We start from the raw sequence: 23,263 nt of genomic DNA on the forward strand, positions 1-23,263 counted from the left end.
CATACAAACCACACAGCTAGGACATCTGAGGTCCTCTTGAAAAAGAGAGTGGAGGAATTAATACTAGTGTGGTGACCAGAAACAATCTGCTACAAAATACTAGAAGAATTCTCCAGCCTGTTACTAAATTTTTAATCAGAAATTTTAAGGTCATCTTTTTGGTAATGACTAAATGTTTCTAATTAAGGAGGTAAGTTTCGAAGTTTGGATTAGTCCCCCAAAGCATTAGTTATTCTTCTCAGGTTCACAACCCTTACAAATTTGATATGCACAACTTTTATCCTTTCATTCCATTAAGTCTTTGATAAAAATGTTGACTTAGGACCAAAAAAGAAAAAAGAAAAGAGCTTTGAGGCATCTGTTATGTTTCCCCAAAGGGGTCTATCAATCTGTTCACGACTCCTGCTCAGAAACAGCTCTCTGAAAGGTATAAGTAACCCTCGCTAGCTCACTAGCCCACGTTTCCATCCACAGAAACCATACCAGGAGACCTCCAACACCTTGCTGGGATCAAAGTGCACGCTTTCTGTCGCATTTCCAAAATGAATGCCGACCTCCACCACGTGCCAGCAATGAGCGACATACACTGGGACTGAGGAGCCCTCACAGAACATGGCGCACGCAGCCGCCAGTTACAGCGGGTCCCCCCACCACTCCTCTGCCTCAGGCGGGCCTCACTGGCCTCCCGCTCCATCTTCTCCTGTGGCCAAAAGACTTGTCCCAAGCTTCTAGCCTGTGTCCTGGCACGAGAGGGTCCTGGCGCTCCCTCGGGGATCCTAGCCACCCGCTCTCACAGATCTCTGTTCCGACGTAGAGCTTGGACCGTGCGGGGCTTGCTGCTTTTCTCTCTCCGCGTCAGTGTCATCAGCCTTTGGGTGCTCTTTGCCACCTTTGATGAGTCTCCTGACATTTTTAAATTTTTTTTTTAACGTTTATTTATTTTTGAGAGAGAGAGAGAGACAGAGCATGAATGGGGGGGGGCAGAGAGAGAGGGAGACAGAATCGGAAGCAGGCTCCAGGCTCTGAGCCATCAGCCCAGAGCCCGACGCGGGGCTCGAACTCACGGACTGCGAGATCGTGACCTGAGCTGAAGTCGGATGCTTAACCTACTGAGCCACCCAGGCGCCCCTCTCCTGACATTTTTACTAGACCGTTTCGAAGCGAAACAGTACAGCGGACATCTGTTCTGTTTGTCTATTATCCCCACGCCTGCCAAGCTTGTGAACAACTTCTGTCCCTTGGGAAACGTGTGCTCCTGGTAAGGCTGCCAGCACCCCACCTCTCCTGGTTCAGGCAGGAGTGGGCGTGAGACCCAAACGTGCTACCAAAGGCCACCCCAAATTTAAAATCTGAAGCTAGTGGGAACAGACCTTTCCTTTTGCCACAGGGCCAGAAAATGCAGGCTGGGGCTGCCTGATACCTGTGCAGAAGACTCTGTGGGAAAGAATAGGGCAAGACAGAGGAGAGAAGAACTGAGAGCGAGCGAGGAAAAGAGTGCACAATCTGATGACCCAGACCGTACCCCTGAATTCTGTCACCAGATCTGTCTGCGTAGGACATGCACACAGCCGTGCGGGCAGCAAACTCCCTTCTCAGTCAGGCAGTCTGAGGCGGATTTCTGTCACTTGCAACAAGAAAAGAATCTTGACAGATTCATGTAGGAAGAAGGCGGGTGGCGTAGTGGGAAAGACCACTCAGCCCTCTAGAGTGTTGTATGGTCTGGACTCTTACGACCAAGCAAATCTGGGTTCAAGCTGATTCCAATGCCTTCTGTGTAAATGCAACAAAAATAAGATACATGAACCTAAAGCCAGAGTTTGAAGCCTCGCAGGCAAGTCACAGAGGCCTCGGCCTCCTTGCGTGGAAGGTAGAACTAGGCAAACTCCCTCCGCACCATGGCCGTGAAGGCTCACGGGCAAGCTGCTGGGTCTGCAGCAGGCTCTGAATAAGTAACAGCAATTCCTTTCCAACGTTTATTTATTTTTGGGACAGAGAGAGACAGAGCATGAACGGGGGAGGAGCAGAGAGAGAGGGAGACACAGAATCGGAAACAGGCTCCAGGCTCCGAGCCGTCAGCCCAGAGCCTGATGCGGGGCTCGAACTCACGGACCGCGAGATCGTGACCTGGCTGAAGTCGGACGCTTAACCGACTGCGCCACCCAGGCGCCCCAGCAATTCCTTTCCAATTTGAGGAAGCTGGAAGGCAGAGGAGAGCTCGTAAAGTCCTCTCACCGACTCCTCTGGAAAGATGCTGCAGATACTTTCACGATTGTGGTGCCCAATCTATCTCACTTTGGGAGGATACTGCGGTGATATTTCCCATTACAAGTGAAAGCAGATTTGTTCCTCTTTAACTCTGAAGGGCAGTGGATAGTATGATCGGTGTTCTTTGTTCGGAAAGAGAGATTTCCACCATCTGTTCCCTGGTGGTGGAGCGGGAGCTGTCTACACCCAACCCCCGCCCGGCCGCTGCCCCCAGGCCCTGCCCTCTGTCTGTCAAGGGCCCAAGCTCACTGTTCCCCTGCATTCGTTTCCTAGAACCTGGCCAGGGCCACCCCCTTTGAATCTATGTAGCAGTAAGAATATTAGACATTTTTTCCAGCCAGTATGCTGTCATGAGCTCAAGAGCTTTGTACTATCTAGCCCAAAGGATTTTTGTGCTCAAAATAACCTGGCTATCTAAAACACTGGGAACTATCATTTGTGGGCCATTACTCCCCATCTCTCATTTCTTTCAAGGACCTCTTACTGTTCCTTACAAATGCTCTCACCATCCTCTATCAGTGATTGGACTCAGGAGGGTTGACGAAACACGTTTACCTATAGTTTAATGGATAGCTCATTCATTTTATCCTTAGAGAATTTCTGAAAACTCAGGATAGAACTCCCTTAAAATACACAAATAGCATGTGTGTGGGCTGACATTTTTTTAGATCACAAAACATGTACTTTATAGGAAGTTAAAATTGATTTCAATCAATTCTTTCTGAGCCTTTCAAAGTTATATCCATCCCTTCCCAATTCTCAGGCCTACCTGATTTTCTGCTGGCTCTCTACAGGGGAAAATGGGATCCCCCCCCCCACTTTCTCTTCTAAGAGCTGAGAAAAAGGAAAAGAGATAGCAGCTAGTTAGCGGCAGGGGCAGCCAAGCAAGAGATTGATTCAACAGGAGAAATTCAATGTATCCCAAAAGATTCTCTAGGATTGGATATCCTGCTGCTTAGGGTACAATGGTTGTAATAAGGAACTGAAGATTTTCTGTTAGGAGAGTCAAAGTGCTCAGTGATGGCTTGTGAAAGTTAAAAAAAAACAACAACAGTGAACCCCATGGGAAATGTTTTTATTTTGGAAATGCTTTCATGAGTAGGACGACCATAGACCATTTCTCAGAGTGCATGCTGTTCACATACGCTGGTGACCACAGAAGACTAAATGTTTTCCTGTGCAGGTGAGCTAGCCCCAGGGGTTAGAATATGGCTTTCATCCTGCTCTAAAAGGAGGCTGTTGACTGGGGATCAGGCACAGGCAACAGAGGAAAAGTATTTCCTGTGTCCTGTCCTTGCCCTAGATCTCAGGAGTCATGGTAGGTACAGGTGTGGGAATGGATGGGGTTGGTGGCGGTGGGATATTTGAGCAAAGAGGAACTGGTATTCTTGTCCCAGATAGGAGGGGAAGCAAGGGAGGGTCTGCGATGGGCAGAGAGAAAGTACGTGAGCCAGAATGAGGATGTCCTAGGAGGAAGGCCCAGGCAGGAGAACACCAGGGACTTGGACACAGACCCCGGAATCAGCACTGGAAGCGTCAGAGGTGAGGAAAGGGAAGACGTCCATGGAGCATGAGCGTCTGTGGACCGGGTGAAAGCTACGAGTGGAAACTTATGCTTTCCTTGGACACTGCCACCAAGGGGACACAGGGCTTGGGTCCCTTTAGGTTTGCTTGGAGAAAAACTCGAAGTAGGGAGTTACCCAAAGGTGGGACGCAGATGCCAGTGGCTCTTCTCCTGGTTTGAACCCTTCCCAGTAGGCTAAATGCTAGAATGAGTCGTGCTGTCCGGAAGAGCCTGGAACCTTCACAGGACACGGTCCCGACTGGGAGCTTGAGTGTTGAAGGAGGGGCTTGGAGTGTAACATGGAGCAGGATTTGGTGAAGGCCAGATGGGAAAAAGTGGTGTCAGACAGGTATGCTACACGTTGCTTTAAAATAAAGGTTTGAGGGGGCGCCTGGGTGGCTCAGTCGGTTAAGCGTCTGACTTCGGCTCGGGTCACGATCTCGCGGTATGTGGGTTTGAGCCCCGCGTCGGGCTCTGTGCTGACTGCTCAGAGCCTGGAGCCTGTTTCAGATTCTGTGTCTCTCTCTCTCTCTCTGACCCTCCCCCGTTCATGCGCTCTCTCTGTCTCAAAAATAAAATTAAAAAAAACGTTAAAAAAAATAAATAAAAAAAAATAAAGGTTTGAGGACTACCGATGACTTTAAAGAGACCCAGGGGGTATGTTCTCCAACTGCCAGCAGGGGTCTGCAATGCATACAGACTAGAAGTTGAGTCTGATCACATGGCCACTTGGGTGATTTCTCTAGAACCTGGGGCTGATCAGGGAACTACTTACCAGACCTCAGACCTCTGTTGGCCCAGGTACTTCCCAGCAGATAAGTGAATATGAATCTGGAAGTGTCTTTAACAATGCAATTCAATACAAAAATCCAAGCAGGTAGCCAAAGCTGGCAATTGGGTGGCTGGGTAACCCATGGGGACAGAACACTTTTTTTTTTATTGGTCAGATGAACTGGACAGAAACCGTGTGATCAGGGAGTTCCATTCAGAAATGTTACCACTACAAGGATGGCATCATTTACGTGCAAGGGTAACTACAACCCACAAATGTGCCATGGGAAGAAGGGGATGTTTCTAGGCACGAGGCCCTGGTCAGCTGCTGGCCTGGGTTCAAGTTCAATGGAAGGTGAAAGTAAGGCAGGATTATTGGTCCTAATTTGAAAGTAGAAGTTCTGATACTCACTCTCTGATGATGACAGGGAAAAGGTACATGCTTCTTGGGTCCTGGCCTACCCTGGGGGCTCAAAAGGCAGGGAAGATTGTAGCAATGGATAAGTCTGACTCATGGCTGTCGGGTTTTGGAGCAAAGAGGAATTGATATTCTTGCCCCAAGTAAGGATGGGAAATGAGGGAAGATTTAAAACGTAAAATGTGGGGCGCCTGGGTGGCGCAGTCGGTTAAGCGTCCAACTTCAGCCAGGTCACGATCTCGCGGTCCGTGAGTTCGAGCCCCGTGTCAGGCTCTGGGCTGATGGCTCAGAGCCTGGAGCCTGTTTCCGATTCTGTGTCTCCCTCTCTCTCTGCCCCTCCCCCGTTCATGCTCTGTCTCTCTCTGTCCCAAAAATAAATAAACGTTGAAAAAAAAAAAATTAAAAAAAAAAAAAAAAAACGTAAAATGCAAGCAGTGTCATGTTGTCACAGATCACCCAGGCCGGAATGTATAGAGCCACCTAACTTGAACTACAGGCTTTCTTAACACCACCACCCACATGGTCCCCGGGTGCTCAGAAATGCCACTGCACTGTTATGTACAATTTTTGTTAATATCTAACCACCTGGTCAGTTTCTGATGGGGCTGAAGAACCTGAAAGTGTCCCAGGCAAATTATCTCACAGGGAAGAACCTCTATTGTTCACATTATCTTATAACAAAGGTAGCTGAGAGTTTAAGCATTTGGTTTTAAGGCTGTGTCAAAATGGTTGCATGAAAAATGCCAAGTCCAGTCACTACCTTCTCTCATGAGTGTCCCCTGGAAGGCCGGCCTCTGGGAGAAGGATCCTCTAGTGACCCACTAGCACCCACTATTCGTACCAGCACTGGGTCGGTCGTGAGCAGAGAGTCGAGGTTTACCCTAGTTACTCCTAGAGACTCATGCATGCTGGCCCTTAGAGTTCCTGAGCTCAACTGGAAGCCCAAGAAGCAGGAAGTTCCTTTTCCAAGGCAGATGGGTGACTTCCAGTAGGCCCAAATACACCACGCAAGATAAGCGTGGGGGAGTGGTCCTTGGAACTGGTATTCTCCCGGAATGGAGAATCAGGAGGCAGTGGCTGAGGCAGATACAGCCGGTGTTAGGAGCTGAACTCTGTCCCTCCAGAATTCAGACGCTAAAGCCCCAACCCCCAGTACCTCAGATTGTGTTTTTGGAGAGAAGACTTTTAAAGAGGTGCTAAAGTCAAAGAAGGCCCTTGGGGTGGGCCCTAATCCAGTAGGACTGGTTGCTTATAAGAAGAAGAAATTTGGGCACATAGAGACACCAGGGCAGCACGCGTGCTGAGGAGAGATCGCAGGCGGACAGGGAGAAGACGGCCTAGTGCAAGCCAAGAAGAGAGGCCTCAGAAGGAGCCAAACCTGCTGGAACCCAGAACTTGGACTTCGGAAAGCAAACTTCTGTTGTTAAGCCACTCAGTCTGTGGTATTCCGTTATGGAAGCCCGAGCAAACTAATACAGCCAGGGCCGGCTGGAGTGGGGCACGGCCGAGCTACACGGGTTGCGAGCTCCCAGAACGGGGTAGCGAGGGCTTTGGGAAACCAGAGCCACCAACTCTTCTTTCCACGCGAGGCTTCAACACAGGAGGCCGGTGAGTGAAGTCTTGAAATTGGCCAATAAACTCCACAAGGTACAGGTACTCGACCCACTGAAGGTACTCCTACTCCAGCACTGCTAAAATCTCATTCAGGCCTGTCCAATCAGGCCAGCCTTGATTTGGCTCAAGAATTCCTCTCAGGTTCTCAAATGCCTGGCTTTCTGGAAAGACCCAAGTGTGGCACACAGCTGGCTTCTGAGCACTGTCCACAAGCTCCACCGGAGTCAGGAGTCTGCTTTGGTTTGCCAACATCTACCACAGTGCACGTAGTAGGTCTCGGTAAATCCTTCTCTTGAGGGAACGAGTGTGTGCCTGAGCCAGGAGCTTGAGATGTCCCCATTCAAATGATCCCGTGTATCCAGAAGGCCACGCAGGATGCTGTTCACCAAGTGTGGAGGGTGGGTAAAATATCCCACTCCGGCTCCTACTACCAGGCATAATGAAAAGACCGTCTTCTACTCATGGAGTCGGGGAAGGAGGACTTCCTACAGATGTCTGACTTCCTATAGGCTCCCACTCACGGCGTCCACGTGGACAGACACGCACAGATTCCACGTGGACGCATGCACAGAAGAGCAGGAGCATAGGGGTGCTCCCACGGGGAGGGGCAGGAATGAACAGCTTCTGAATTTTCTCGTCTGACAAGAAAGTGGTTGTGGACAATATGTGGATCTAATCCTCGTGGCACAGGGGGAGTCGGTGGGAAAAAGCTCAGCAGAGGATTTCAAAAATATGATCCAAAAGAAAACAAATAAGAGGCAGGGCCTCAGAAAGACGGTCAGGCGGTGGCCCTCCAGGAGCCAGGAGACACCGTGTGGAATTGTGTGGCCAGAAGCTGACAGCACAGGTTTTATCCGTGTTCTGCCACGGGCAGCACGTTGGAGGTGATGCGTGGGTCACCTTCCCCGCCCCAGTCAGGGCCTTACGAGTATCAGCAGCGCCCGATCACTTTGTGTCAGCCTGAAGTCAGGTGGGAAACAGCCAAGTCGGATTAGGGCTTGGTCTGAGAAACTGCCAGATGTCCCAAGCATGTCTGCCATCACCCGGGGCTCTGTCAGAACCTGGAACATTCCTTCCAGTGCCGGGGGCCTGGGGTCAGGGCTGCGGCCTACAGGAGAGTTGGGGGGCGGGGTACGGCCACCCACTCCTCTTGTTCAGAGGCACTGGGGGATCAGAGCCCCATGCCAGGGCCCGGCACAGGCTGTCCCTGATTCCTCTTCCAGAACTGTCACGAGACTGTCACTGCTGTTGTGTCCTGTTTTTCTTTTCTTCTTCCTCCTTCTCTTTTGTGTTTCCTTGATTGTATTTCTAGACTCTGGAGGAGGAGAGCCCTTGGGGACTGAATTAAAAGGCCTGATATTAAAAGTTTAAACTGGAAGTTCTTGGGCCCTGACAGACCGGGTTGCCCACTGCCACGCAGGTGGTCACCAACCCAGTGTCCAGACGGCAGCCGAGGCTAAGAAACCAATGTTAAGAAATTGGCGGCAAAGAAAAGGAGGTCCTGGTTAGATGTTATCAGGCAACTCAGTATTTTACACACACACACGTAGAGCTCAAAATCTTGGACACAGTTCTGGCCACCAAAGACACTCTAATTAAAAATTATAGTATGGAAAAAATGACTCAGTGGCCAAAGGATTACTGTCCCCGTCAGCGGGCAGAGAATAAAACATCTGTTCACTCGCCGGGTGAGACAATTCTCACTTGTGAGACAAAGAAGGTGAGTGAGCAGGACACTGGGGGAAGTCCAGATGCTCATCTCCCCTCCTGGGTGGGGACTGGGCTCCAGCTTGGTCTCTAGGTGCCACTCTGTGGGTGCGGCTGAGGAAAGTTCCACGCCAGATACCCCAGCCAAGGCCCCTGGCCTCCTGGAAGGAGCTTCCGGACAGGGACACAGACACACGCATCGTCAGAGGGCAAGCTAACGGCACCTGTGCGACGCAGGGATGAGGGGCTGCGAGGGCAGGCCCAGGTCAGGGCCGGGTGGGGGACGGCACCCACGGCTCTCCCAGCCCCAGCCGTGCCCACTCGCTCTGCTGGCTCCTGGACCACCACGTCACAGTGATTGATGACAAAAACCCACCAAAGAGCCAGCGCAGGCCTTGAGAAGAAGAGCCAGCTTGAGGACAGCAGCGGCAGGCGTCGCTGGGATGAAACCTCGCATTTCATCAGCTGACCAAAGCTTCCGAGGAAAAGTTAAAAAATTGCTGGCAGAATGAAAATGGTGGGGCTGCTGTGCAATCGCTGGCGGTCTCGAGGTGACAGGCACCTGACCCGTAAGCACGCCGTGTCCCCGAACCACCAGCTCCCTTCACTTCCGCGCTCCCACCATTTCTTCTGACAACAGGGCACAGGAAACTGTGGGGGCTGAAGTCACCCTTCTCAGCCTTGGCTTCCACAAGGCGATTTCACACCGCTCCCGTCTCGGATCCTGCGCCCGCTTGTTCAAATCCCTTCGTGGTTCACGTTCTGCGCTTTCCCAGGATGCTCACAAAATGTCCTTCCCGCCACCACAAAACACCGTTTGTCAGGTCAATGGCAGCAAATCTCACCCTATGAGAGCAGGCTTTGGTCAAGGAGAAGGAGAAGACTCATATATTTTGAAGTGAATTTAGAGCAGATATATAAAAATCATGTCACCCATTCTCCGTTCTTTTGAGGAAAGTGACATCTGGGTGGATGGGGGACACAGTTTGGTGACCGTTACCTCCGTTTAAAATGAACGTACATTTTGGGACGCCTGGGTGGCTCAGTCAGGTAAGCATCCGACTCTTGATTTCAGGGCAGGTCATGATCTTGTGGTTGATGAGTTCAAGCCCTGAGCTGGGCTCTGTGCTGATGGTGCAGAGCCTGCTTGGGACTCTCTCTCCCTCTCTGTGGGCCCCTCATGTGCACGCTCTCTCTCAAAATAAATAAACTTGAAAAAATTTAAATGAATGCACGTTTTGATGCGGCAAGTTAGCATTTAGGAATTTACCATATGGATTTGTCCTATATATCTTTACACAAAGATCCAAGTACGTGGACGTTAATGGCAGCTTTTCTTCAAATAGTAAACATAAATGGAAACAATGGGGACTAGTCTGCAAATTATGGTACAGGAATGTACATGAGAGGACTCTGTATATATCTGTTAAAAAGAACGAGGTAGACACATACAGAAGCTGATCTGCACCATGTCCTCACTCTGTAGTGAAGTGAAAACAACCACTAGTAGAACGTGGGATTTTCTCTTCTCTGCCCACTAAGAAGACTGCTTGGCTCCTCCCTCGCTTCTCTGGCTCATTCCCCCCTCCCCACCCACCGCCTTGCCGGGCGCACGTAACAGATCAAGGCTGGGGCTGAGTCCCTCCACGACAAAGACAAGAGGCGGCAAGACAGAAAGAAAGGAGAGGTACAAGAGTCCGACGGAGCAGTTTCAAGGGGAGAGTGGGGGGGAAGTCAGGGTCTCCGAGGGTGTGAGAATCACTGGGAAACTGACAGAAAGAACAGAGGCCTTAGAGAACCACGTAAGTGTCCTGCGGACGCAGGTTTATGTATGTGTACTGAAAATTTCAGGGAAGAAACTCATCCTGCTTATCTCCAGGGAGTGGGACCTGACTTTGAAAAATGAGGGTGATCTTTATCTCATGTTCCTTTGAAAGCACCCTCTCCTGGAACTAATGCTATTCTCCCAACAAAAGTTACATTACCAGAACACGTGTGAATGCACTGAAGTCCCCCTCAAAGCCTTAAAAAGCCTCTGCATCTCTAGCTCTTTCTCCGGGTCCTAAAGAAAATCAAGTCTAATTTATATCCATCATGATTTAAATCTTAAGTTTAAGGTAATTCTCAGTTTTGTTTTTGTATTACTTTCTCCTTTTTTATCTTTTTTTTTTTTTTTTTTTTTTTTAAATTTTTTTTTTTTCAACGTTTATTTATTTTTGGGACAGAGAGAGACAGAGCATGAACGGGGGAGGGGCAGAGAGAGAGGGAGACACAGAATCGGAAACAGGCTCCAGGCTCTGAGCCATCAGCCCAGAGCCCGACGCGGGGCTCGAACTCACGGACCGCGAGATCGTGACCTGGCTGAAGTCGGACGCTTAACCGACTGCGCCACCCAGGCGCCCCTTCTTTTTTATCTTTTTAAACTGTATGGTAAACACTGGTGTTATATCTGGGGCTGAGCAGACTTTCAAGGGCTAGTCTCGTGATAGCACCATAATCATGAACACCTTCTTCAACAAGAAAATGTTTCCCAAACTCTGAACTACCACCGGCAAACTGACTTTTGGAACCCAATTCATCTTATGGTTAAGATCTTATTTAGGGGCGTCTGGGTGGCTCAGTCGTTGAGCTACTGACTTCGGCTCGGGTCACGATCTCACGGGTTCATGAGTTCAAGCCCCACGTTGGGCTCTGTGCTGATAGCTCAGATTCTGTGTCCTGCTTCAGATTCTGTGTCTCCCTCTCTCTCTGCCCCTCCCCCACTCATGCTCTGTCTCTCTGTCTCAGAAATAAACATTAAAAAATTTTTTTAAGATTTTATTTATTTTTTATTAAAATTTATGAAATACCTTTAAATTGCTTTCATTCTGCTTAATGTTCATAGTGCTACAGGACAGATGACCATGCATCTATAATCACAGAACCTCTCAAGAGGAAACAGTATGAGCTAAAGATGATAAATTCTGTTGGATGTGAATTAACGCCAACCTACTTTATGAAACATAAAGATTTTCATGCTGCGTTGCAACATAAAGGGAACTTATTTCTACTGAGTAAAAATAAATGACGGACGGGCAAGAAGGGAGCTGAAGGCAACGTGGTGATTTGGACAAAACCAGAATGTGGACACCTTCTCCTCTGAGGTCAGTAGTTGTTAAAATTTAGCCAAGGTCAGGAGTGAGAAAAGTCACCCCTGGTGTCCTGACCTCAATCTAGCTGTTACAAACAGTATATTAACATTGTAAAACTGTTAGAGCAGGTGGCAATCCGGTCACCTCTCGGTAACTCACGCAGAGCTAACTGCCCACGTCCTCGGCCAAAGGTGAACCCAAAGTCTACCTAGATCACCTGTGGGGAGACCGGGTAGGTGTTTGACGGCCCACAGCGTAAGCTCCCTCGTGTACAGGCAGGGGGCAAAAAGCGTCACCAACTTCCAGATGCCCACCTCACAGTTAAGATCGCTAAAGGGCTTGCACCGCACCTGACCTTGTGTCCCTTATTTTCACTCTTGCTGCGCTAAAGCGAAGAAAGGCCAAGTATGACAGCGTCCACCTGACTTCTCTCTGTTGGTTCTCGGTTACTTATAGCGCCCTTGAAGTGGGGTCCTCCTGCGTCTGTGCTGAGCGGCCCGCCCGGCGGGGGTAAGGATGGAGGGAGGGCAGGAGGAGAAGTGGGCGCACGTCCCACAGCAGCTGGAGCGGGGGGAGGGGCAGTGGAGGGACCGCAGGAAGGATTTCCCCAGCCAGCGTCTCCTGGCCTCAGTCCATCCGCTCAGCCTGTGGTTTGGCTTCCTCACACGAGCCCCGGAGTTCAGAGCGAGGTGACACCGACTGTCGCGGACCCGCCTCTTGTTGCAACACTGAGACTCAGAGAATGAAGCCTTATCTCTTTGTGCTCACTTCATATGCTCTGCAAACCCGCAAGATTCATCATACCAAACAGACGTTTCCCGCTCATGGGAAAGTCGACAGTCTCAGCCCTCAAGGCGATCTCTCTTAAGTTTGATTAGCGCTGACTCACAGTCTGGATTCCAGAGCTGTTCCACCACAAGCAGTGGAAGAAGCCACCTACGGAAGCTCTGAAAACACCCTCGGGCAACCCAGGGCCACGGCCGGCCTGCACACCCCTGCCGCCCACCCGGCCGGTGGGGTCTTCAGGCCCCTCTCTGTCGGCACCGCGCTCCAGGCCCAGGCCCGGCTTCCCGGCCTCGTGTCTCACTTCCTCGTGTCTCAGTTCCCACCTGAACGGATACCCTAGACCCTGGGCTTGCTTCCGTTCTCATGTGGATCCTCGTCACTTCCCCTCTCGGTCCTCTCCCGAGGCTCTCCTCGAGGCGGGACAGGCAGTACCCGGGACTCTGCCCCTCTCTTCACATACAGTCCCTCCCCGGCCCGTTGACCCACGTGGCCTAGGTGGAGACCTGGTTCTCCCTCTGCTTAGCCCCTCGGGGCTGACGTCGTGTCCCCATGGTCTTCAGAGCTACCCGGAATGGAGCCTCCGCTCTCCAGGGACCTCCCCCCCTCCCCCACGCTCCCCAGGCTTCAGGGCACCTTCTCAGCAGTGGGTGATCTGATCCAACCTCAGATGGTGGTACGAACGGCTGTGCCCCCTCCCTTGGGCCGATCTATCCCAACTTCCACACTTGTGTTCTCAGCTCCACCAGCACCAAAGAGCAGCACTGGATGTCAATTCTGCCAAAGCTCCTCTGAGTTACCAGAACATCCAGGGACAGAACACCCACTGGTCGGAGGGAGCTGAAGTCAGTCAAGGAGCAATCAATCGGCAACAGCTCCTTCGCCTGGCTCGATGACATGTTTGAGCCTGGGTCATAAGGGGGCCATGAGGCTAAATGGCTCCAGCGAAGGCACCCCGGGAGCCATCAAGGTGGAAGAGACGGTCACTCGTCGGCCAGACCGAGGGCCCCAGACGGGCCACCCACCCCTGGACCAGCAGAGGCTAATGCCGCGGCCTCCCCCAGCTGGTACGGGCCACATGCCCCCGCGGCCGCCCTCAGCACTCTGCCTCCACCCCGTCGCCGCAAGCAGGACACCGCATTGTAACCACCGGCTACACACACACGGCGTCTCGCTCGTCTCTGCACACCCACGGCGCCTGACACGCGCAGGAACGACGAGTGTACGAACGACGAGCGTGTGCACAGGAGCCAACGCTCAAAGGAGTGAATGAAACAAGGTCTGGTTTTGCACGCTGACCGAGAAGCGGATGGGAACGGAAGCGAACACTCGGGAAAGCAGAGTAAGCCGAGTGACTTGGGGATGTCGATCCCACGCCCACAGAAGACACGCAGCCTTTCCTCCGGCCCTCTCGCTGGCACTCACCTGTATGGCTCCATGGTCCGAATTCCGTAGAACAAGGCCTCCTCCAGCAGACCCAGGTTGATGCAGGCGTCCATGGCGCAGTCGAGCACCTTCAGCTGGTAGATGTTGATATCGGGAAGCCGTTCCGAGTTGCTGCTGATGATCGCCTGGCACATGGCCAGAACCTGCTCCCACTCTGTTATTAACCTTAGTTAAGGATTCATTGTCTTCAGCCAGAAAACAAGTAAAGTGCGATTCTCTAACAGGCTGAAGAGCTCCCAGGCACAGGAGGGAAGGAAGAGCCCATTATTTTGCACAGATGAGCTGCCTGCAAACACACTCGAGAAACAAAAACATGTAAGTGGCGTCTCAGACAAGTAAATTCTATTTACATCAACAAGCCATCTTCCACGCAAGCCTGTACTTTGGGGGATTAAGACACCCAAAGAACCGTTCTTTCTTCCAACTCCTGTAAGCGTTCTCTTTACATCCAGGCACGGAGTGAATACAGCTGTTTATTAAACTGGACTACCAGTTAGGTCCAGTTGAAATTATGCATGCCGTCAGCTTCCATTACAAAACTGGTCTGAAATTAAAGAAGCTTCAGGCAGATTCCGTGTCTAAGAGGAGGAGCTCATTTCTGCTTCTGTGTCGTTTGAACCTCGGGCATACGTGAAACCAAGCCCACAGCCACTCACTGGCCCACAGGAGGGGAAGCAGGTTGAACAAGTACATCCCCACTGGGCCTCATATTGAAGTTTCTTGATTATAAAGCAAAAGTGATCCAAGCCTATACTTAACCAAAAAAAACCCAATTCATATTTTGAGCCCCCAAAGCACAAGATAATATTAAGAACATGGCTCCTGCATGTAAACTGGGGGCAGGGCGAATGATGCTTTAAAAAGGGCAGGGAGAAGACCCGATACCCACTTAGGAGCAGCTCTGACTTTCCGACTCGCTGTGAACCCATAACTCACTCCCGTGGGACTTCGGTGTGATTGCACTTTTGACAACGGCTATTACTCCCCGTGCTGTTCCAGAGGGAGTCGGAGGACTGAGCACACGGTGTATGGAGCGTGCTCTGAATCCCTCCCAGGTGGATCACTCTGGAAGCACGGCGGAAGGCAGCTCCCTTCCTGCACAGCCTCCACTGCTGGTGTCAGATGAGGGGAGGCCACGAGGACGCCGGTCTGGGGCTGGCCCTCCCCGCCTTCAACCTGTGTGGCTCCAATCCATCTGCTTTCATGTGCAGAATTCTACTGGGGCGAAATCTGCACTCGGTTTGCAGATTTCAGACGCGACAGAAATGGCATAGCCTTTGACTGCAGATAAAGCTGGACTTCAGTGTGAGCTACTTCTGTCATTTGTTAGATCTGAGGCTCTGGGGATGTCACCCAGGTGAGCACCTAGGGGACAGGAGCCCTGATCGTGACCAGGCGTAAGGAAAACGGCTCAGCGGACCGAACCCCCTCCTACCCACACCCCTCACCTCCAGCACACAAGCCAGTCTCTTCGCGATCAGTGCCCCTGACCAAAGCCCCCTCCATCCTCCATTGGGCTCTCACACCGCACGCCCGCCCTGAACGGTGCACTTCAGTGCCCCTTTATCCCACCCTCCAGCAACATCTACCGCTCCTAGCCTCCATGCGGGCCAGGCGGTGCGGCCTTCCAGAACGTCAGCAAACACTTGTAATAGACCAATCAAGCTGCCTGTGTGAGTGGGAACTAATGTCTTCATTAACCCTCCAGGAAATATGCTTCTCTTCGCCTAGAGGCAGAATACCTCACCCCAAAGGCACGACTTCCTTACTTAGAATCACAAGTGCCGCAACGCACGGCCGAGGGTCTTTACTTCAGACTTCTGCACACTACACTCTGTAATTTCAGCATGAGTCCTGTCTCTGAGGGGTCGACTCTGCTCTCAGAAGAGGTACATTCATTGAAGAAAAGGGAGTCGGTGCCTTTCTTTCGTACCCATCTGACACACATGTTTAAAGTGTGCCGAGTGTATCCCCAGAGGTTGGGGGTAGGCGGTAGCTTAGGCAGTGCACTGATTTTGTAACAGATTGCCGGGCTAACCTCTGTGGCTTTTCATTCCAGGATTAGATATATGACGAACTGTCAGGAGGAATGACTGTCTCTTACACAACGCTAGACATTTCTGTGGCAAGACTTTGCACCTTATTTGAACATTGTGTTGCTTGACCTCCACTGCTATTTGCCTATTCGTTTATCTACGCTCCGACTCATTTCAAAGAGGTTTGAGGTGACAAGCCTCAGAAATAAAAACCAGATGTGATATTCTGCAGCCACTGATAGGAACACATCCACTTTATCCCCCAGCAGGCTGGAAGGGAGCGCGTGCCAATTTCCCTTCATAACATTGGCAACTGTCTCCTGGCAAACAAGGCCAGCCTTTCCTGTAAAACACCCCAGTGAGCAAAAAAATGGAATAATTTTAACTAAGAGGCTTTTCCCCCAAGCTAATGTTGACATTGTATTTGCTCAAAAATGTAGTCACCGGCATTTGCTTGGTGTCGAGTACGATCCGTTCTGTTCCAGTGAGGAATTGAGCTCTAGACCGGAGCAGGGTGGAGAGCCTACCTGAAGCGGACAGAACGGTCCCTCGGAGACCCTTTTTTCTGCACGCTTTTCGATGACAGTAAGAGGAACGGGGGGCGAGGAAAAGGGGAATAAAGGGAAATTAGTCAACCCCTTGGAACCACCGAGCTTTCACTCACTTAGTATCTTATTATTCTGCTTAAGTCCTCCACGGGCCCCTCTCCCCTAGAAAGCATCATCTCCGTGCACGGCCTGTAAGGCCTTGCCGGGGCACCCCCCCCCCCCCCCCGATACTGAACAAGCGTGACCTGGTGACAGCACGTGATTTCACATTCTGCCTGTCTACACAGGCTCCCCGCTCTGGCGGGTGCCCTTCTTCACGGCGTCGGCCTGGAGAATGCCCACTGTGCCTCCCACACACAACTCAGTGGTCACCTCCTCTCTGGAACCTTCTTCAACCTCCCAGGGCTGACTACTCTGCCTTTGATGCCTCTCAAATACATATTTACAAAACAGGTATTCATTTACGTGTGAGAGTTGTGAGTGCAGGGTTGTGTCCTCTTAATAGACCCTCCGATCTATTCCACGATTAAGGGTGGACCAAAGGCTGGGTTGTGACTGGCAAGGTGGCAGGCACAGAGTCAGTTTGCAGTGAAACCCAACTGTAGCAGGGTCATCAGGGACCTAATTCTACTGCATGGGACAACAGAGAATGACCCTACCTCTCTAACTGTAACGGTTCTCTGAGCCCAAGGAGGACCCCCTCTCATTCCCAGATTTGACTGTTTTCCCAATAATGCCAATCCTTCCTATGGACAGGGTTTCAAATTCCACTGGGATCCTGGCTCCATTCTTCAAAACCGATTCCAATTTTCCTACACCTTCCTTAACATGTCCTACCCTAAAGTGAACAGAAAACAGATACGATCACACTAAAAGCATCACCTTTCTTACTTTCTATTCTCTAATACAGCCCAAGATCACAGTAGTTTTTTGAGGGGTTATATCATCCTTGTAAACTTTATTAAACTTTGCTGTTTACTAAAACCCTAAAATTGTTCCACATGTTTTGCTATTGCTAAGCTTTATGTACATTTACAGACTTAAGCTTTTTGACCCAGACAGAAGATTTTATATACGTTCTTGTTGCATTTCATCTTTTTGGATTCAGGCATCATTCAAACCTTCAGGGATCGTATCAGCCCCCCTCTGCCATCCTCCCCACTATAACCTTTGGGAATGTGATGACCCTATGCTCCGTGTGTTCACTCAAGGTACAAAGGTGGAAGAGAGCTGGAGGCGGGGGGGACAGAGAACTCCAGAGTGACAGGGACCCGGGTGGCAGCATTTTCTCATATGGCTGGCTGTTCAACCATTTAGGAAGACGTCCGGCCAGGCTAGCATCCAGCATCAATTTCTTGGCCACTTCCAACTGAATCTCCTTCTGGAATCTACATACAAACTTTGCCAAAGAAAGCTGGGACTCCCTTGCTCTTGGTAAACCCTGCAGCCTCGGGCTGATCACAGCTTCCTTTTTCCTTCCTTTAGTAACCAATTACAGATTCCTTACCCAACCTGCAACAACAAACAAACAAACAAACAAACAAAAAACCACCCACTGGGTACAGACTTCAGAAATTACTTATTTCACCTTTGAAGGTAAGAACATCTATCTATCCACCTCTCCTATTCTTTACAATGCTTTCAAGAACACCTCGTCTGCAGATTTGCTTACTGATCGGGGTAAGAATTTCCCCGCGGCATCTGAATGACATTTCGATCTTTTTCATCTTGGTCTATTTCTTCTTACCGGGTGGTTTCCCTCTGTTGCATTTTTGCTCAGGTGACCTCCCCTACTGGCAGCGACCCCCTCCTCAGCCTCTGCCCATCCAAACCCTGTCCCTGATTTGGGCCACCTTTCACTCAGCATAACGTCAGCGTAGCCTCCCCACATGGCCTCCAGCATAAGTGCTCTCTCCTACTCTCTGAACTCTGACCCACTCATGGTCCTTACTGTTTATGCCAAGAAAATTTATTATGTGGTGACTCCCACTGCCATTGTAGTTGTGGTTAATTTAATATGAAGCTTCTAGATCTGAGGGTCAATGACATTAAGTTATAAGGATTCTGAGTTATTCTTTCCCGGAGATGTAGGTTATAGGCAAAGGGAATTTAGAAATTTGTTACCTTGTATACAGACTACTATTTACTGTCCAATTACTGGTCATGACTTTTGATTACTATTGAATGGTGGTGAGGTACTCACACTGATCCGGCCATGGCCTTCCCTAGCCATTACCCAAACTGTTGGCAGGGATTGGGATGCAGCCTGTGACCATGACACAGAATGAAGCTCACTGGCTCACACAGAAGTCAAACCGTGGACTTGGGTTTCACTAACACCAAGCTCCAACCAATAAAGAAGCAATCCCAAGGGTACAGCTCAATCCACAGGTAAAAGGATACTCCAATGTGCCTTCAGTTCCTCAATTTTTTTCAGCGATTCTTGAACTTCCTTCCATACTTGCTCATCACCAGTAAGCATGTCAGCATCCTGCCCAGGCCAAATTAAGAGAACAGAAAGAAAGACAAATTATTTAATTAAAAAACAGGCAAAGGAAAAAAAAATGGACAAAGGATCTGAACAGACATTTTTCCAAAAAAGATATACAAACGGCCAATAAGCACATGGAAAGATGCTCAACATCATTAGCCATTAGGGAAATACACATGAAAACCACACGGAGTTATCACTTGACACCCATCAGCTTGGCTATAAGGATGTTAAGAAAAAACATAATACCAATGTTGGTGAGGATGTAGAGAAACTGAAACTCTCATGTATTACTGGCAGCAATGTGAAATGATGCAGGCACTTTGGAAAATAGCCTGGCAGTTTCTCAAAAGGTTGAGCAGAGCTTCCATATCATTTAACAATTCCACTCTAGATACCCGAGAGAAAGGAGAACCTGGGTTCACACACACAGTTGTGCGTCAATATTCACAGCAGCATAATTCTAGCAAATAAGGTGGAAACGACCCAAATGTCCCTTAGCCAATGAATGGATACATAAAATGTGGCATATCCATACAATGGAATATTACTGGCAGTAAAAAGAAACGGATTACTACATCACGGATGAACCCTAAGAACACCACGCTAAGTGAAAGAAGCCAGTCACAAAGGACCACATATTATAAGATTCCATATATATATATATATATATGTATGTATATGTATGTGTGTGTGTGTGTATATATATATATATATATATATATATATATATATATATGATATGAAATGTTCAGAATAGACAAAACCACAGAGACAGAAAGCCAATTACTAACTGGCTAGGGAGGGGGACGGGGTTGGGGAGAACTGGGCAGGGACCACTAATGAGGACGGAGTTTCTTCTCGGGACAATGAAAATATAAAATCCACTGTATTAATGGTTCTACAACTCTGTAAAGATACTAAAAGCCATTGAATTATATACTTCACATGACTGAATTGCATGCTATGTGAATTATATCTCAATAAAGCTGATATATATCAGGAAGAGTAAAGAGGGGCAAGAGAAAGAATCATTTGTTTGGAGACCAAAGATACTTTGATCAAAAATGTTGTTATCAATCAAAACGGGTCTAGGAAAGAGTAAGATGAGTACAATTACGCCCACGTGAACGAATTCTGACTTCTGCAAAAACTAGAAAAAAGAAAAGGGAAAGAAGACACCCAACATTTTCAAAAGTAATTCAAAACAAAATAAAAGTGTAGGTTACCATTTATTAAATGTTTGTCCTCTGGGTTAGTAAGCAAGTCCTTTACTCTTCCTCTATGTCCACATTTTAGGAGTTCAGTAGCCACATGACCACCATACTGGGCAGCGCAGATACAGAATAGTTCTGGCATCACAGAAAGTTCTGTTGGACAGAGCTGCTTTAAGGAGGCTACTCAAAGCTTAAGAAATTGTCATCAGACACCATTCAAAACCAGGTATTCGATATTCATTAAACTCTCGATGGGTGTCGGGGAGAAGAACCATCTCAGGAAGTTGTATCAAATCATGGCCAAATCACGGCAAAGGTGCGGGAGGCAGACATTTTCAAACAATGGAGGTCTCCCTGGAGATTTTTGCATGCCTACTAGAGAGGTTTATACAATGACCCTTGTGAGAACCACCAACAGAGTAAGCCTGTTACCGGCAGGAAGATACACAGCACACAGGTCTGCCACGGCAGAGAACAAATGAGGGCCACAGAGAGCCACAGAAAAGAGATCCCACGAACAGGGCGAGGCAGCAGGTACACATGTGAGGAAATATGTGAGCTTGTGTGAATTTGTCTGTGTAGGAGGGCTTCATGGGTCTCTGTGTAGACATGTCGTGCATATGAATAATAATATTGGGTGGTTTTTAAAAGGAATCCAGTGTTTGCTTCGACAGTACATATACTAAAATTGGAACAATACAGAGAAGATTCGCATGGCTCCTGTGCAAGGAGGTGATGCAAATTTGTCAAATGTTCCATACTTTTTTGATTTCAGTTCAGGTCACGATCTCCTGGTTTGTGGGTTTGAGCCCCACATCAGGCTCCATGCTGGCAGTGTGGAGCCTGGATGGAATTCTCTCTACCCCTTACCACTCCTTCTCTCTCTCTTCTTCTCTTTCTCTCTCTCTCAAAATAAATAAACTTAAAAAAAAAAAGAAACCATAAGTGGACCCTGCTTTTTTGGGTAAATTCTTTTTTTTTTTTTTTAATATTTAAAAACAAATTTTTAACGTTTATTTATTTTTGAGACACAAAGAGAGCACAAACAGGGGAGGGGCAGAGAGAGAGGGACGCAGAATCCGAAGCAGGCTCCAGGCTCTGAGCTGTCAGCACAGAGCCCGATGCAGGGCTGGAACTCACGAACCCGCGAGATCATGACCTGAGCCGAAGCCGGCCGCTTAACCGACTGAGCCACCCAGGCGCCCCTTGGGGATATTCTGAGTAAGAACCTAGCTTTCTATACATAGGAGAGGAAACAGAAATGAATTGCTTTAAAAAAGGTAAACATCAATCTCCTTCTAAATACCTGCCCTAAGTCCACATTTAGCTCCTAAAGCCTCAGTCCCACCACTTCATTCCGAAGCAACTTGTTAGCACCTTCCAGATAAAGCCCACGTGTTAAATCTCGACAACCATGGCGGTTTAGGATGACATTTTCCTGTTTGATATTTTGCGACTGGCAGCTCAAGCCTTAGGCTCTAGGCAAAACGTCTTGCTTCTTAGACTCTCCGGTAGGCGGCACAGATGCCCCCAAAGATGTCCACGTCCCGATCCCCGGAACATGCGCACAGGTTTGGGTACGCAGCAAAGGGGAATTAAGCTGTAAGTGACATTAAGGCGAGTGCCCTGGACTCCCCAGGTGGGCCCAAGGGAATCACAAGGGTCTTGCAGAGTGGAAGAGGCAGGCAGAGTAAGAGGTCAGAGAGATGTGACGGGAGGACCCAACCTCAATGTTGGCTAAGAAGGTGGAGGAAGGGACCCACAGACCACAGGCCACCTGCAGAAGCCAGCAAAGACAAGGATACAAATCCCCCCTGGAGACTCCGCAAAGGAAGGGAGCCCTGCCAAGACCTTCATTTTAGCCCAGGGACAACGGTGTCGGGCTTCTGACCCACAGAACTGCAAGACAATAAATCTGTGTTGTTTTAAGCCACTGAGTGTGTGATCGTCTGTTACGGCAGTCATAGGAAACTAACACAGTCCCACATAGCTGTTGTTCTTCTGGCCACTGGACCTTGGCACGTGCACCTCGCTGCAGCTGAAATTAATTTTTTTTTAATTTTAGAGAGAGTGGGGGGGGGCAGTGAGGGGCAGAAAGAGAAAAAGAGACAATCTCAAGCAGGCTCCATGCTCAGTCTGGAGACCGACACAGGGCTCAACCCCACAACCATTTATCTATTCAGTTAGCACCTACTGAGGACCTACCTAGCACAATGCTCTAGGCACTGAGAATAAAGCGGTAAAGAAATCCTAGTGTCTTCTCTGAAGAGGTGGGAGGAGCGTAGAATGACCGAAAAAAACACACACGTAAAATACTATTTGTCGGAAGGAGAGGGACAGGGAGCACTGGCCCCAGGGAGTTCCATTTAAGCAGGGTTATCCAGGAAGGCCTCGCTGATAAGATAAAGGTCTGGGAGAGGTAGAGGGGTGGGAGATAAGAACTCCCGGAAGAGGGGCCAGCAGCTAGTGCCAGGATGCCGAGGCAGGGCTGGCCCGATGTTTCAGAGATAGCAAGAAGGCTGGTGTGGATAGAGGTCCTCAGCTGCAGTGTGTGTGCATGTCATATCTTTCCCATAAAATTTTTTAAATGTTTATTTATTTTTGAGAGGGACAGAGTGCAAACAGGGGAGGGGCAGAGAGAGAGGGGGACACAGAATCCGAAGCAGGCTCCAGGCTCCAAGCTGTCAGCACAAAGCCCGACGCGGGGCTCGAACTCACGGACCGCGAGATCATGACCTGAGCCGAAGTCGGACGTTTAACCGACTGAGCCACCTTGGCGCCCCACATCTTTCCCATTTTAGAGTTAAATATAGGTCTTATTCTTCTTTGATCCTGCCTCTCCCAAATACCAGCACAGAGCATGGTATGTAACCAATGCCCAGTTAAATGTCTCTAGGATGGGTCTGTAAGATGAAAATTCACATTTATTTGGCAATGACCTGGATGTCTCGTGTATGTATTTCAATCATTCGTCACAACATCCTCATAGGGCATCAACACCTATAACCCACAAATGAGGCACAAGATAGCCCTAATGCTTAATTAACTGCTACAAATGTCCTTCTGTCCCTAATTGCCAGAGCTGAGATTCAAATCCAAGTCTGTCTGGCCTCAGAGCTCAAGCTCTGAAAGATGCAACAGGTCTGTGAGGGGGTGGCTTCAAAATTCTCTTCAACCCGTGGTCCCAGGATCTTCCTAACAGCAGCACTTGGAAAAGGGCAATCAATCCACCAACATGGAACTCATAGCGGATCTCGTTGTCTTCCACAAAA

At 49.3% G+C, this 23,263-nt stretch overlaps 1 protein-coding gene and 1 non-coding gene across 5 annotated transcripts in view; one reads left to right on the forward strand and one right to left on the reverse strand.

Annotated features, from left to right (window-relative positions):
* SMYD3 (SET and MYND domain containing 3) overlaps positions 1-23,263 on the reverse strand; it is a 697,887-nt gene that overhangs the window by 90,574 nt on the left and 584,050 nt on the right. For all 4 annotated transcript variants that reach the window (XM_086694286.1, XM_086694284.1, XM_025926273.2 and 1 more), the window contains 2 exons: positions 18,687-18,774; positions 13,679-13,853 (listed from right to left, as the gene is read on the reverse strand). In XM_086694286.1, the coding sequence (XP_086550412.1) occupies positions 13,679-13,853; positions 18,687-18,774 (263 nt within the window). The remainder of the gene's footprint in view (positions 1-13,678; positions 13,854-18,686; positions 18,775-23,263) is intronic.
* LOC112863224 (U6 spliceosomal RNA) lies at positions 20,650-20,756 on the forward strand. The gene has a single exon (XR_003223881.2). It is a non-coding gene; the product is annotated as a U6 spliceosomal RNA (small nuclear RNA).

The sequence above is a fragment of the Puma concolor genome, chromosome E4 (genome assembly GCF_028749965.1).
Source record: "Puma concolor isolate L17-30 chromosome E4, mPumCon1.1.hap2, whole genome shotgun sequence".
Lineage (NCBI taxonomy): Eukaryota > Metazoa > Chordata > Mammalia > Carnivora > Felidae > Puma > Puma concolor.